The sequence below is a fragment of the Elgaria multicarinata genome, chromosome 10, assembly GCF_023053635.1.
Source record: "Elgaria multicarinata webbii isolate HBS135686 ecotype San Diego chromosome 10, rElgMul1.1.pri, whole genome shotgun sequence".
NCBI lineage: Eukaryota > Metazoa > Chordata > Lepidosauria > Squamata > Anguidae > Elgaria > Elgaria multicarinata.
In genome coordinates this window covers 57,933,112-57,949,405 of record NC_086180.1, presented here as the reverse complement: position 1 = coordinate 57,949,405, position 16,294 = coordinate 57,933,112, and the positions used below count along the sequence as shown (strand labels likewise).

At 39.6% G+C, this 16,294-nt stretch overlaps 1 protein-coding gene across 1 annotated transcript in view; it reads right to left on the bottom strand.

The window, feature by feature from the left end:
- Positions 1-373: 373 nt before the first annotated feature.
- The window catches only part of KIT (KIT proto-oncogene, receptor tyrosine kinase), a 48,200-nt gene continuing 32,279 nt past the window's right edge, over positions 374-16,294 (bottom strand). The window contains exons 10-21 of the mRNA XM_063135105.1: positions 14,978-15,084; positions 14,756-14,882; positions 13,852-13,956; positions 12,637-12,747; positions 11,328-11,469; positions 10,002-10,090; positions 9,548-9,675; positions 8,264-8,386; positions 5,134-5,245; positions 4,911-5,010; positions 1,814-1,919; positions 374-598 (exon numbers count right to left, since the gene is read on the bottom strand). Of these exons, the coding sequence (XP_062991175.1) occupies positions 473-598; positions 1,814-1,919; positions 4,911-5,010; positions 5,134-5,245; positions 8,264-8,386; positions 9,548-9,675; positions 10,002-10,090; positions 11,328-11,469; positions 12,637-12,747; positions 13,852-13,956; positions 14,756-14,882; positions 14,978-15,084 (1,376 nt within the window). The 3' untranslated portion in view covers positions 374-472. The remainder of the gene's footprint in view (positions 599-1,813; positions 1,920-4,910; positions 5,011-5,133; positions 5,246-8,263; positions 8,387-9,547; positions 9,676-10,001; positions 10,091-11,327; positions 11,470-12,636; positions 12,748-13,851; positions 13,957-14,755; positions 14,883-14,977; positions 15,085-16,294) is intronic.

Here is a 16,294-nt window from a genome sequence, read left to right as displayed (position 1 = left end):
AGCGTACCTTCTATGCTTGGATCTGGAATGTCACCCTTTGCTTGTATTTCTAACATTTGAAGTTTGGGAAGTAATTGAAATTGGCTTCACTATTTGCGTTTATTCATTTCCAAACATGAACATCAAATTTCTAGAGTCAGAGCTCTCAATATCTGATGGTTTTTTAAAAAAAAGGATTCCATACACAAAGTGTTTAAATGTTCTTTCCCACTCCCAAATCTGCTTCTACACTACAAATGCATATAACATAGCAACTATACACAGATTCTAGCAAACAGTGTAACAATGCTGCAAGTGTGATGGGCAATCTACTTTTGTTTCTAACAGTATGCATTTTTTTTAAAAAAAAATGAGCGAGAAAATTACTGCAGTATTCTTACTACCCTTGGTGTAGTACTGAATAAAATGAGAACAACCTAAGTCATTCCTAAAACAACAGTAGATTCTCCATCGAGGCTGGCTTAGTCTGTTGTTAAGCATCTTCATGTGTGAGTAGGGGCTGAGTAGATGAAGCACTGCTGCCCACAGAGTTAATTCTTATGGAGTGATCCATAGCATTTCCTTGACTACAAATGCCACTTGTAACATTTGAGTAAATCTGGAAAAGACATAAGCTAGTGTCAATACTGATTGACTGAACATGCTGCATATCTAGTTATCAATTCCTTTGTATTTATCCCAGGAAAGTTAACACACTAGTCTGTGCTTCCACCATTTGATCAAGTAGGCTCTTGATTACAAACGCTCATGCCGCAATCGAATGCAGTAAAGAGAAAAAAGTCCCCCATACAGTACCCATGGCTGTATGCGCAATGATTTCTGCTGGATCAGCTCCATCTGTATCAGAATGGCCAGCATGGTGATCACCAGCTTACAGGAGTGCAAGGATTGAATACAACCACCCTTTCTTCCTTCACTCCCAAAAGGTGATTGGAGCTATCAAAGCTCACAACAACACCTTTTTGGTCTAGCACGTACATAGAGGTCTAATATTTTGTAGGATGCGGTAAGTGATAATTACCATATGGGAGCCCTTCCATAAAATTATATCACAATACAAACACTGAGGGCAAATGTCACCTTTGGTTACTTCTTTACTTCAAAAATGTTTAAAACTGGAGATTTTGCCTTTTAAATTTGTGTAGATATCTTACATAGTAACAGACTTGGAACTCAACAATTATCCCCAGAGATTATTCTCATATTTTTAGTGACCTTAAACTTTGTCAAAAAGCACAGTAAAAGTCACTGGACACCAGCAACTTACTGGTTCTTAGATCATCATTTTCAGAAAATTGTATGATTTCTATCTTGCTTTTTGTTTCATAAAAATCCCCAATATGACTTCCAAAAAATTAAAAAAATGCAGTTACATTGGGAGTGCTTCCAGGCCATCTATCACATAGGATCACTCTGGGATGTTCACTCCCGACTCCTAATTATCATTAGGCTATTGTGGCTGTTCTCATCCCCTTTCATCCCATTTCCCTTCCCTGATTTCCTAGGAATTGGATGATCAGTTCCCTGGTGTGTACTATTCCGATTGCTTATACCGTTTTCATAAAAGCTGCCAATTGGGGCCACGCTTCGCTAAGTGTCGACCCCGCAGCAAGAACTACTGAAATGGGTTGAAGATATGCAGGAACAGAGTTTAAGGATTACTTTCTTCATTAAAAAAACCTTCACGGAGCCAAGAAAGGCGTGTAATACAGATGAAATTAGAAAGAAAACATTTACAGTGCTTAGCTACATTAAACAGGACACTCAGCAGTTGTCTCCATCAGGAAGCCAAACTGAAAGGCTCAATGCTTACATGGTTTGTAGTATCTGAAATCTGCTGCTCAATCAGTTGTACAATTTGCTTAAAGGTTGGCCTCTTTACAGGATCAGCATCCCAACAGCTCCTCATTATCTCATACCTGCAGATACGGTTAGAAATTATTCACTGAGATTTTGGGAAGAGATAAAATATTAATCACAAACATTAGAAAACTCAAATGAATATTTTTACAGCATTCTGTTTGTTTTTAAAACAAACCACTAGTTTACTGGTGAATGATAATTAAAAAAAAAAAAAAGGCTGATGCAGTGCCACAGCTAAAGCCTCCAATTCAAATCTTGCTTTTGCTATGAATTCACTGGGTAGTCCTAAGTAGCACCTCCACAACTGCAACATGGGGATAATACTGACTGTACTGAGAGATCATATGTGTGATGCTAAACATCTGGAACTCATCAAATTGCTAATATGCAAATATAAATGCTACATATTATGATTCTGGAAGGGTGTCTGTAATCACAGGGGAGAGTCATAAATGCAGCTAGAGGTTTCTTTTAAGTTTCTACTATAGTCACTGACAGAGCTGAACAGGCAAAACAATTTTAAACCAGGAAACAGTTTGCTTGTTCAGCCATCTGAGCAACTGCACAGAAATATCAGAGCCCCCCACCCCCCACCAAATTCATGTCATCTTTTACGGTCACAGACCAGCAAAGTTAATATAAAGCATGTAAAAGATAGTTTAAAAGTGTCATGAGAGCAAAATACAGCTTTGTAGAATTCCTTCTCTCCAGAGGATAGAAACATCTCCCCCGGCACACACACAATTTGCATTGAGGTCAGAAAAATCTTAGAAATCCTTTCAGTGATACAAGAAGACACATCCCTAAAACAAATTAGTACCAAAGTTGTGGAGTTGCTTCCAGAAAAGTCTCTTAATAATGGAAAAAATTAGCTTCTTTCTGCATTCCTTATACATGTTACAATACAAAAGGACATGTTCAACAGTTTCTGTTGTTCCAGCGCCATAGGGACATACCCGTTCATTAACTGGGATCTTACTGAATCGTCCTTTTAATATTGCTTATAGCAACACATTAAAGTGATCAAGGGGGAACGCTCTTCTGTACTTTGGAGTGGTTAACATATGCATATATGAAGCTGCAGTGAGTCCATAGTTATTAAAGTTATTATAGAGTAACGGAGAACAAGTTTTTTTAGCAGCAGTTCTTAAATGTTGAAGATCTAGGTCTATTAGTCTTTGGAAAACAAGGAATTGGGCCTTCTGAAGCTCATAGCTTCCACAGGGAAGCCTGGCCTAAGCAATTTCTCCATCTCTCTCATCCAACGACTGACACAGGAATCTGAGAGCACTAAGAAGGGATAACTACCAGGAACTGCCAGGAAGTGTAACCATAGCCATCATTTAAAGGCATCAATACATGCCTTGCATTTGACTGATCGAATACCCACTTCCAAATAAATACCCGCATTCCCCACATAGGAAGGAAGGCCCAGTAACATCCTAAAAAATACGGACTGGACTCTTTCAATTTGGGCATTAAATCCCAATATCCCAATAGGAATACCATAAGTAAATTGGGCCAGAGTCTTAGCTCTGTAAATTTGAATTGCAGAAGGGATCATTTGACCACCTTCAACAGGGCCCACAATTCTCGATGGATGTGCACACAAAGTTTTATTGGTTTACAGCTGTTGTAATCAATTCTCACAATCAATTCTGCAGGTGTTATGAGCTGGTCTGTCTTTGTCATGAATGGATATTCCATTTCTGGAACTTATTTTTTACCCTTGAAGAATGTCATTGCTCAATTTTTCTGCTCTCAGTTTGCCTGCTATCGAGTGGTCATTGCTTTATTCCAGTCCTTTGGTGTGCTACACGGGCAGAAACTGTGCTCATCTGTTTATACAGAGCCTAGCACACTTTTGGTGGAAAATAAGAAAACAATACCTATGAGAACATCTTGAATGATCACGATGTTGATCAAGATCAGTTGAGTTTCACGCCTGACTACAACCTCCTGAAACCTGGTCCCTCCAGATGTTTTGGACTACATCCCCCATAGTACCAGACCATTAGCACACCAGGCTAGGACTGATGGGGCTTGTAGTCCAAAACAACTAGAGGGCACCATGTTGAGGAAGGCTGATGTAATGGCTATTTAAAGCAATCAAGGATTAACCTGGAACACACTAACTTTGGGACCTAAAATTCCCCTTTCTTCTTCCCCTAAAATTCCCCTTTCTTATTCTTAATGCAGCAGAGAACAGGTGTGATCACACTGTACTATCTCCAACTCTGGTGCAAGTTTCAAGATAGGCTTCAAAGTTTGTGGATAGCACCTGCTGAAATTTCAGAAGTTGATCAGCAGCCTTGTTTGAACAGGACTTCTACAGGCTGGGATGGACTGTGGGTAAGGCTTAAGTGTTAAGTCCAAGTAATTCCACTTCTCCAAAGCTGAGTTGTGCAGAATAAGCAAATACATGCACATGTGGGAAGGTGCCATATCTCAATATTAGAGCACAAGCTTTGCATATAAAATGTTCAAGACCTCTTCGTTAAAAGGATCTGAAGAAGAGGGCTAGGAAAGACCTCCACCTGAAACTTTGGGAAGTCACGGCCAGTCAATTCTGGACTAGCAAAATTGTTCATATGTTATGTGCTTAATTTATGAGTCACCAAGATTGCAAAATCCAGACTTTCTTGGTGCAGGGCTTGTTCACCTTGTTCCTCAGTTTTATTTTTCAGGGTTTGGGGGGGAAGGGTGGGGGTGGGGGACTGTTATACAAAGGGCACACAACTGTGAGTACAAATTACTAAAGAAATCAACATCCTAATCTTATATGTATGTACCTGGTATATCAATCTGATTTCACTAAGGCTTACTTCCAAGCAAATTCATTTAGGATGAGCTGGAAGGCAATGCTAGGATATCCAGTGAATATTCAGTACACAAATAAGGCTTATTCTACTACTTCAAGTTTGGAAAGGTAAAAGCATGCACGCATGCACACACACACCGCCCCCATAAAACAATCCCTTATTTAAATCAAAATCTGGACATTTGTTATTTTCCATTTCAAAACTGTTGTAAGTTTGGTCTCTCACATTTCAGCAGGTGCAAATTCTGGGCTAAACATTCTGTATCCTTCCTTAATCCTTTTATAGAACTTGGAATCCACAGGCATTCCAGGGTAGGGGCTGCTTCCTGTTAACACACAAGTGCCTTTTTAATACATTATATGTTTTTAAAATGAGAGAAAGGTAAGATCAGAGTAATAATATTTTTGATTTGTAGAAAGAGCACACTTGATAGACAAATGCAATTTACCTAGAGAAAACAGTTCCCAAAGCAAAATTCCGTAAGACCAGACATCACTCTCAAATGTGTACACACATTCAAAAATACTTTCAGGTGCCATCCACTTCACAGGAAGTCGTGCCTTTGCAGAAAAGAGAAGGGAAGATGAAAAATTAGCATGAAATAAAATGGGAAATATGGCAATTATTTGGTATAGCTATTTACAGATTGAAGAATTTTAGATCAACCATTGCCTATGATTTGTTAATCACTGGTTAATTGATGATATTTGAATTAATTTGTATATTATTATTATTATTATTATTATTATTATTATTATTATTATTATTATTATTTCCTAGTACTGGGACTCAACACAGTTTACAAGATTAAAACATGTACAATTAAAACATATAATTATAAATTTACAAAAGTTAAAATAGAATTAAACCCACAGTAAAATTAAAAACATTTTTTTAAAAAAACAAACAAAACAGTAACAAATTAAAAAAAATAAAATAAAATCTAATACATTAACATAGGTCCAGAGTATTTCCAAAAGCCTGCTGGAACAAAAAAGTTTTTGCCTGCCTCCGAAAGTATAACACAAAGCAACTGAAAAGTCAATTACAATTTAATAAACAAGAGCTAGCACCTGTTGTTAGAAGGAATGACCACAATTAGTATTTCCTTCTCCATTCTGCATTATGGTAACACACCAGGACCAAAATTGCTCTCTGGCTCTATCCATTGAGCAAGGAACTGAGGACTATTGTCAGGTTGCATCCCATGCTTTCCAGGAAGACCACCACAGCAAGGGGAAGACCAACCCGGCCCCATCCACTGACTGAAGGAAGAGCAGGGAGCTTTGCTTCCCCCTCCCTGCTAGGAAGAATACTCTGCTGCTTTGGGATTACAGAGTAGAAGGGGAGCACTGTTTGGCCCCATCGAATGATCGGGGGCTAAGGGCCGCAGGGCTCTGGGGGTGTATTATTGCAATCTATTGTATGGTGCCTTAAGGACCATTCAATGGAAAGGTGGGATATAAAACTTCTCAATAAAGAAATAAGACTCACTAAGAGTGCTCTTAACTTGAAGCCCTCCCACCGTTAAAGTTAGTCTTCATTGGTTTATCAACAAAAGCTTTTCTTATTGAATCTACCAATTAAATCTCACAGCTCTAATTATGATACAGCCCACTGAGAAAGTGATGTCTATCAGAGTGCCAGGAGCTATAGAGATTGGTATTCATTTTGATGATACCAAAATAAGGCATGGGAAGGGCTGCTATCTCACAAACCTTTATGAGCTTCATCTAGTTATCTTAGGATGCTTCTAGACAATACTTTTATTTTACAATTGCCTTGCCATGTTCATGGAATTTTAGGGGGGATCCAAATGATGTTGCCACCCATTTTTAGCCCTCCTGTGGTTTCCCCCTCTCCTTCCATCTTTTTGCTTAACCAACTCTCCCCACCACCCACAACCCATTAAGGAGGAAAAGATGGAATAACTGTACAATGCCTTTTTACTGATAGTGCTACAAACCCTGTCTGGTAAAAATTCTAGAATTATTATGGTAGTGACGTCTTTTGCATTGAGCTGTGGAAAAACTAGTCAGCTAAAAGATCTAGCAACCCTGATAGCCAAAATAATTTAATAATATCTACAGAAGGTTAGTCATACTATGCTGTGACAAACCACATAAAATCAAAGCAATCTGAGGCCAGTCACTACAGAACTGTGCAGCTTATTTTATGCATCCAAGGGGACTCTGGGCTTGTGTTTCTTGAACAGCAGTGCCCAGCAAACCATTTTTTAAACCATAGGGTCTTGTCAAAACAGTCTGTGATATAGCATGGGGGTTCCTGTTCAAAGAAAGTAAGTCAAATGCCTCAGTAGGTTGGCCTTTGGCTTGCCTAGTCTAGCTCCACAGAACGTCTTCTGGCTCCAATTTCTATGTTGCTAATGTTACTGAGGCCTGTATAGTTACTAAATGGCCAGTTTCAAGTTTCTAGTTTTCATATCACTACTATATGGTTTATTTTCTGTAACTATGTGGTGACTCTTTTAGCTGGTTTTGGGTATCAATCTCAGTACAAACTTACATCAAAGGGTCACATCATCCATTTCATCAAAAGGCTACTGCTGTACCATACAACAAACACTCACTGTTTGGGTTAAGGAAAGCAATTTGCATCACTGCCTCATCTAATTACATGAAGCAAAAGCCTTGAATCAGAATGATTAATTTTAAAGCCATCATATCTTTGATCACCCAAGGATGATCAAATCATTCTTGCTACTGACTGAAGTAGTTGCTGGCTGCTATTGCTTTCCAGAGTGATCAGGGTTCTCTTAGCATCTGGTTTGAGCTTATAGTAAGGGACAATTTCTGTTCCTGGTTCCTAACAGCTGTAGCTGACCCCTCTCTTCTGATTCTTTCATACTGTGAAACATCAGGCATCTGAGGACACCGAAACTCCCTAATCTAGACAAATGAAATGCAATTACTTACTGCCCACCTGCAAGCTGTTGTCCTGCACTTAAAAAGAACAGGGAAAAAGAATGTGACTTGTTGCAGATAATTAGCTGGAGGATGGAAATTAAATCTGGTCTCTCACGTTAGTTTTTCTGCACACACAGATGCTATTAAGGGGCTTTCAGTCATTACCTTGCTTGCTTGTGCTGCTCATATTCCTGCTCTCCTCTCAACTACCTGCATCCCACACTGAATTTTGCGAGGACATGCAGTGGCAACACAAACTGATAGAAGAGCAAGGAATGCAGTCTTCCTTGCTCAAGCCTTGGATGAGCTGGGTCCTCATTATCTCAGGAGATGGTTCCGACTGCACCCCCAGTACAAAGGAAGAGATTACAGGCTTAATGAAGAGATTTAGTTGAGAGGAAGTTTGTTTGAGGGGAAGTCATTTGCAGTGAGCTAACCGATGGCAGAAGGGAGCTCCTTTTGACTTTCTGTTTGGAGGACCAGCCCAATTTCTTTTCACTGCCCACCTCCATCCCTGTTCTAAGTTGTGGATTATAGGCAGAAATTATTTGGTGCGTAGAAGGTTACTGGTGTGATTTCCAACCATTAAGAATCAAGTCAAGTTCTACAATACACTTCATAGAGTTGTAACTTGCATCCAAGCGTACTTACATTCCCTTTCACCACATAATTTGAGTCATTCCTGATATCTCTTGCAAGGCCAAAGTCACAGATTTTTGTTATACGGCCATGAGTTAGTAAGATGTTCCTTGCTGCCAGGTCTCTATGAATGCACTGAAAGGATTGAATTAAAAGAAAATATATATGCAACATAAATAACCAAAACTGGCTTAGCATTATACATTGCTACTGTGCAGAACTGCTGATCTATTACTGAAGGGCAATCTAGTCTTAATATACTTGTCCAAGTCTCATTGATGTAGGAGAATGACATTTTGAGGATTAGTGAATCAGGATCCTAATGGATACAGAGTGACGACAAGAAGTACCTATGGTTAATATGTTCACTTTGTGTCAGTCTCTATTCTGATTCCAGTTCTACTAAGATGGTAGCAGGGCAGCCTTCCCCAACCTGATTCTCTCCAGATGTTTTGGATTACAACTACCAGCATTCATGGCCATTTGTCATGCTGGCTGGGGCTGAAAGTAGTTGATGTTCAAAACATCTTGTTTTCCTTCCTCATCCATCAACCAACTCAGAATAGGTTCACTTGGAAGAAAGGTCCATGGGAAACAATGGAACATGTTTCCAAGTAATGTCTTCAGGACTGTAATGGTTTCAGTCACGTTTTTGGCACGTAATTATCTTGCTCCTCATGATCAAGCAAACCTAGAGAAGAGTTTCCCCCACCCAAAGTTGTAAGTGGTTCTACTGCACAGTTGAGTCCTGCACTTCAGTATGAAGTAGATACAGTTAGGCAAAGGAAATACACGTTTTTAAAAGTTATATAAAAAATCTGACTGTAAACAACAGTGTCTACAGGTGCCAACAATATCAACTCAATATAGAATGCTTGCTCCAAAATACTGATGGGCAATTTTGTTAGCTTGCATGACTAGAATATCCCTGATCAAGTTGTTTGGGGACAAAGGATTCTCCCAAGTCATGATGACAACTTCCTCTTTCCCCAAGAAGCACAGATGGGGAGAATCTGACTCTCCACCTTGGCTCGTTCCCTACCCATCCCGACACAATCTCTTATTTCCCAATGGGAAGTACACCTGCCAATCAAGAATTGGTGCCATGAACTCCTAATTTGATACAGGTAGGGATGTAAAGAAATCAGAGCAGGAGATTGAATGCAGCTTCACAGAACACCAGTGGGCTTTCCCTCCTCTAAAAGATAACTCAACAGTGAAAATATGCCCGACTTAATGTCACTCCACAATGAGTCTGCATGAAAAAAAAATTATTTCCCTGAATTCCCGACGTACGTTTTTAGAGGAAAGGAAGCTCATCCCCTTTGCCACTTGATAAGAAAAACTTAATAGGTCTTCAATATCCAGAGCCAGTTCATCATCTTCTAAGATGGCAATGGTGACATCCTGATTAGCAAATGATCCTAAGCAACACATGGGGGAACAATACATAAATGGATTAATTATGGCCGCTTGGGAAGATAGCAGGCTTTCTATTAACAGAGCATGGCACTGAATTAACATAGAAATGCTACTCAAATGCATAATCTGCTATCAAGACATGAAGTAATTCTGAACATCCTATCTAAATGTGCCCACCCTATGGAAAACTGAAAAATCATTTTCAGCTTCATTGTAGATTGTTAACATTCTATTAATGCTGAATTAGTTTTTTTAATTGGCCATGCTTTGATAGGCCTGGGCAATTTTAAAAAAGGAATCTTCCCTTCCTTCCTTGTTGCCAACTTACCTGGCCTCCCCGGACTTCTGTTAGTGGCTTTGGCATGGATGACCTGAGAAACCCCTGGTTTCATGTCCATATATTCATTTGTGGCATCACTACATAGAAAGAAAAGTATGAGGTCACTTAATATATAGGTCACCTTTGCAAGACAAACAAAACCTGGTTGTCATGAAGGAGGCTCCTGGAAAAAGAAGGCAAGCCTCCAATAGTGATGTAGTGGTACCTTTTGAAATGCAGATGCACATCATTACAGCCCCCATAGCTATACCTCCAAGGAGAGTCCAAAAGTGTGGATCCACATAAAAAGTTCTAGCAGTTTTCATCTCCACCTGGAGCAGGTCTTTTGTAAAGCTACTGGGTCTTAATTGCCCACTCAAGACCAACCAAAACATTTTGCACTGCAACAGTTATAGCTCACAACAATATAGTGTTGCTGGGAGGATTACAACTAAGTTCAGAGGGACATCCGAGGGGCTGGCAGATGACTCCATCACACTTTGACCTTGAGAGCCCTGACTCCACTACACCACTGATCTCTATATACTACATAGAAAAGAAACATGTCTATACAGAATGTGAAGAAATGCAATTGCTGCAGAGGAAAGATAGCTCAGTGACTCTGAATCCCTTTATTTGATCCTTGACCATTCTAATGAAGGGACTTTAGGTGGCATTTATTGGAATTACTCCTGAGCTAACACTCTTATTAAACTCCAATTACCACGCTTGTGCTTTCATTTGTGTTCAAGGTACACCTACTGTCAGTCAGGCTTCACAGTTCCTCAGACCTGTAGCCTGGCTCAGTTTAAGGTGGTATTTTCATACAAAGATCTAATCTAAGATCTATTCTGCAATGCTATACACATTTACCTGGGAGTTGGTCCCATTGAACGCAATGGGACTTGCTTCTCAATAGCTGTGCATAGGATAGCAATGTTACAGACTCAGTCAAATGCCTATCTGGAACAATTTGAGCTCTCTCTTAAAAGAAAGCCACAGCAGTGTGGTGGATAAGAGTGCTAGACTTGAACCACAAAGTGGAGGATTCATATCCCTGCAGAGAACAGTACTTAACTCAGTGGCCATGAGCAACGCACCGCCTTTCAGCAAAGCTTACCTTACAAGTTAGTTGTGAAGGTAAAATATAATGGTTATTATGTACAATACCCTGAACTCCTTAGAGGAAGGGTGAAATAGAAATGTGATAGATAAAAGGTTCCCCCTCACAAAATGGGTACAAAATTGTACAAAGCAAAAAACCAAAACAAAAACCACAAAAGATGCACTGTGATTTCCTGGCAATAACTGCAAATATTGGCATTGCATCCTTACTACATGTGTTCCTTTTGATGAAGAAGATTCTTGTAAACAGCGGTTTCTTCATGCTTTGGGCAAATAAAAGAATCACGTTTCCTCCTCAGAAAATTCAAAAGATCCCCATAGCAGCAGTATTCCGTGATGACCAAAGTAGGACCTGCAGATGCAGAGGAAGTGCGAAGCGGTGGGTGAATTCTGCATTTCTGGCTCACACATAAAAAAAATGATTATTCGGCTACATGTACGAAAATGGGCCACTTCAAATCACACTATAGTGTAGTGTTTCAGCTTGAAAAGTCAGGGTGAAATTACATCAGCAGTGTTTCTATTCAGAAGCTGGGTCTCATTTCCAATTAAAACGATGTCATTCCCAATTAATTATTTCCACACATCAATAGTACTGCAGTGTTAAAACAAACACACATACATGAATTAAATAAGTCTCGTGATAATGGTGCAAAACAGACACATCTGTTTCATTTTGGAGCCCTTCCTGAAGGAAGTTATCTGTTCCAAATTTAAGCTTCTAACATTAATCCCTTTGATTCACTCCTGTTTACAGCAGGACTTCTCGGTCCTACAGTAATGTTTTGGAAACGATATAAAATATTATAGTCTTCAGCATAATAGGGGAAAAAAACCATTCAAACAGAACACCCTACAAACACAGAAAGCTGGATGTGCCAGACTTTTAAAACGATTACAATTGAAGTTTGAAGGCAGAGTTAAGTCACTGATAGTACCAATCTTTTTATATCAAATTTGTGTTTTCTGAATGCCTGGCTGCCTCTGAGTCTTTTCAATATCTTATAAAACCGTCTAGGATTTCAATTATCGGATTCTGTTCTAGTGCTACTTAATCTGGATAGTCCCCCACCACTGCCCCCCACCACACACAGTTCAGTAACTAGTGTTTTTATGATAGCAAAATATATACTTGTTTATGTCAGGGAGAAGGTATTATGACAAGAGCTTCAGGCCATCTGTTGGGGCAAGAAGGGATGGATTGCTTAATCAGATTTTATTTATTTATTTATTACATTTTTATAGCACCCAACAGCTGAAGCTCTCTGGGCAGTTGACAAAAATTACAACTAGGATCTGTAACAAAATATTGTAGTGTGGAATGCTCCAGTACAATGTCCCAGGTAGACAGCCATGCCTTCTTGCAGGATATTCCATTCCTTTCACCCTCCTCTCATATTTTCCATCTCACCACAAATGTTACTGTTTTGAATGCTCTCCCCTGATCCCCAGTAGTTCCCCCCTTTACTTTAGTGTTTTGTTACTTCTATAAAACTGAGGAATTTTTTGAAACCCATACCTCCAACAGTGCAGGCCCCAAGTAGATTCACAATGTTTATGTGGTTGCCAAGGTAACTCAGCACTTTCAGTTCTGACATCAAAGCTTCCTTCTCAGTGAAATGGGCACTGGCTAGAGAGAGAGAGAGAGAGAGAGAGAGAGAGAGAGAGAGAGATGAAGCTCAGCAAATAAAGGAGGGAGTGGAAGGGAGTTGCAAAAATAAGCATAAAGTGTGGTGCTTTCAGATGGCTTCCTCACATACAGTATATACCCTTCAATGAGAGGTCCTGTTCAAACTAGGTTTGCGGCCTCTTCCTCATTTCAAGGAACAGTTCCTTATTTAGAAATCTTATTTACTTGCAAGGTGTACCACAACTGCAAAAAGCAACGCTTATCAAAATTAAAATTGCAGCCTTCTCTAACCTAGTACCTTCTGATGTCCTAGATGCCAACTTGTAGACAAACACATCTGGAAGGCTGCATTATGGTATATTCTAATGAAGTACTATGAATGTTCTGACACACATAATAAAGTAGTTTTATTTAGGGTGACCATAGGAAAAGGAAGACAGGGCTCCCATAACTTTAACAGTTGTATAGAAAAGGGAATTTCAGCAGGTGTCATTTGTATGCATGCAGCACCTGGTGAAATCCCCTCTTTATCACAACAGTTAAAGCTGGAGGAGCCCTGCCTAGTGTGACCAGTTACAAAAGAGGGCAGGGCTTGCTGAATGACTCTTGCTGAAATTACCTTAAAGATACAGGAGCCCTGTCCTCCTTTCCATATGGTCGCCCTATTTTACTATAGTCTTGCAAAATGCTCTTTACTTTGGAGCCCTTTGGGTGTCCAGCCTAGCTCAAACAGCCTTCCAAAATTAGGCAGATGGCTATGAGAAAAAAGGCCTTCCTGGTGGTTGTAACTTGAGTGTGCAATTCGCTCCTCAAGGAGGCCCTTCAGATGCACTACTCTGCTGCTTTGCAGAAAGCTAGTTAAGACTTGGCTGTTAAGACAAGAATTTCTGCTCACACTGAGCTGCATGGAACAGGTTGTCATTCATCTGTGTTTTAGATGGTTGAGACAGTAATTTGCCCTTTATTGTATTTAGTGTTGTTTTAAGGCATGGTTTCATATTTTCATCCATATGACACTTTGGGAGCCCTCTGAGTGGCACGGCAATAGGGACATTTCAAAATAAACAAAACAAAATGCAACGCAATGAAGATTCAGGAACTTACGCTTGAGCATTTTTACAGCTACTCTTATTGCCCCGTCAGGTTTGAACAGACCATAGGCGGTTGCTTCAACGACTTTCCCAAAAGCACCAGCTCCTAGAATTTTGCCTAAAGGATTTTCAGAGAGTGTGAAAATTAAGCACAAAGATTCTATCCAGTAGATTAGTAACGCAGTTTACTTCATAATATATAAAATTACCTGATCCATTTGGCAATTTTTGATACAAATTGGGAATAGGCTAATATTAGATCAAGGGTCCCAGTCACCTACAGTTTTTTTTTTTTTAACCTTATCTGCTTTTATGTTGTGTTTACATTAAGAGCTTGTTTTTTTTAACCTGGGTTTTATTGTTAGCCACCCTGAGCACCATTTCTTGGTGGAAAGGCTGAATATAAAATAAATATCTCAGTGACTTGACATCTTTTATATTTAATAAGCAAGAGCTATACCTTACAGGTATTTAAAATGTGTGGTGAGGTGTCATAACTAGCATGTGTGAAATGTTGGGGGTGAGGTACGGCTGTAACTAGAATTAAGGCTTAGAGTTTGAAAAAAATATCTTTAAAACATGGCCTTATTTATGGGCAATCTGCAAGACATTTTTCCCAGGAAAATTTTCCCACCTTTTTCCTCAGACCAACCAGCCTCTGGCAGGAATTCATTCACTGGGATGAAGATCATGTGGAGAACCCACTTGTGGGTACCTTGGCACCCAAGCGTACAGAGCTTGTGGCTTAGGGAGAACCTGTAGTTGGCTTTACACTGTCTAACCTTGCCTAAAGAGGAAACAAGTTCCTCAAAGTACTTGCATAAATATTAATATTCTGACAATTTTTGGTGGACAACACAATTTTGCAGGTCTGCTGGCTTCCAATCATCAGCAAAATCAAACACATGCAAACTAACCAAAACTTAGCCGGTTTCTCGGAAACTCCCATTTGTCATCGTAAGGAAGCTGTGTTGGATCTATGTAAACATAGTTGTTTCCATTTATTTCATCAACCACTTTCCACTGAATCTCATATTTAGGTTTCTGGAAGACAGACACAACCATTTTGAGCACTCAAATTGTTTACATGAAGGAAGAAAACAGCTACAGGGTGCTCTAGCTAAACACAGGATTCTTACCTGGAGATATTTGTACACAAGAATTATAACTGTAATGCACATCAGTCCTGCTGCTACTCCAAAACCGATTAACAAAGGAGTGAAAAGGGTGTGGGTACTGATTTGTTCTAGAAAGAAACACATAAAAAAGAGCCTAGTTTTAAATCTTGCACAGAGAATCCTAATACCAACCTGGCCCTTGACTCCCCTTCATGCGGTTCAAGCACCAAACTGAGAGTGGGAGATATTTGAGAGTCAATACCCCCAACAACTTTTGACAGTTCAAAATGTTTTCTATAAAAGCTATCCAGCTATTCAAATAAATTCTGCCAGGAGGAAAAAACCCTGTGTCGCTTATAAATGGATTTTGATGTGCCTAATAAATAATAATAATAATAATAATAATAATAGTAATTCTTACCCGCCTCTCCATTCTGATCGAGGCGGGGAACAACAGTAAATATAAAATACAAAAAACTTAATTAAAACATAATATACGTTGTTAAAACATCCTAAAATCATCTTAAAAACATCCTAAAATCATTTTAAAACTTCTTAAAATTACACTGGATAGGCCTGCTGGAAGAGATCAGTCTTAATAGCTTTCTTAAATGCTGATAGACTGTTAAGTTGACGAGTCTATTCAACAGTCTGGGAGCAACAGAAGAGAAGGTCCTTTGGGTAACAGTTGTCAATCTAGTTTTTGCTGACTGAAGTAGATTCTTCCCAGAGGACCGGAGCGTGCGGGGCGGACTGTACAGGAGAAGGCGATCCCGCAGATAGCCTGGACCCAAACCATGTAGATCTTTAAAGGTGATAACCAACACTTTATACTTTACCCGGAAACTAATTGGCTGCCAGTGAAGAGATTTTAAAACTGGTGTAATGTGGTCACCTCTAGGTGCACCGGTGACCAGCCTGGCTGCCATATTTTGAACTAGTTGAAGTTTCCGGACTAGGCACAAAGGTAGCCCTATGTAGAGCGCATTGCAGAAGTCAAGGTTTGAAGTTACCAGCCTGTGCACTACCGTCTTTAGGTCTTCTAACTCTAGGAAGGGGCACAGCTGGCTTATCAGCCGAAGCTGATAGTAGGCACTCCTGGCCGTCGCATCTACCTGGGCTGTCAATTGGAGAGACGGTTGTAGCCTTTCAGGTCACGTTGTAGAAAATCAGTCAATGCATGTTTACACAGTGCATCATAGGATATTTAATGTAAAAGGCATCATGATGAAGAAAAATAATAAAGCATGTATTTATTAGTACAGCACCCTCAAGGAACATGGTGCTTTGTGGCATATGCCAAAATGGACATTACAGTATAAATACAGGATGTCATTT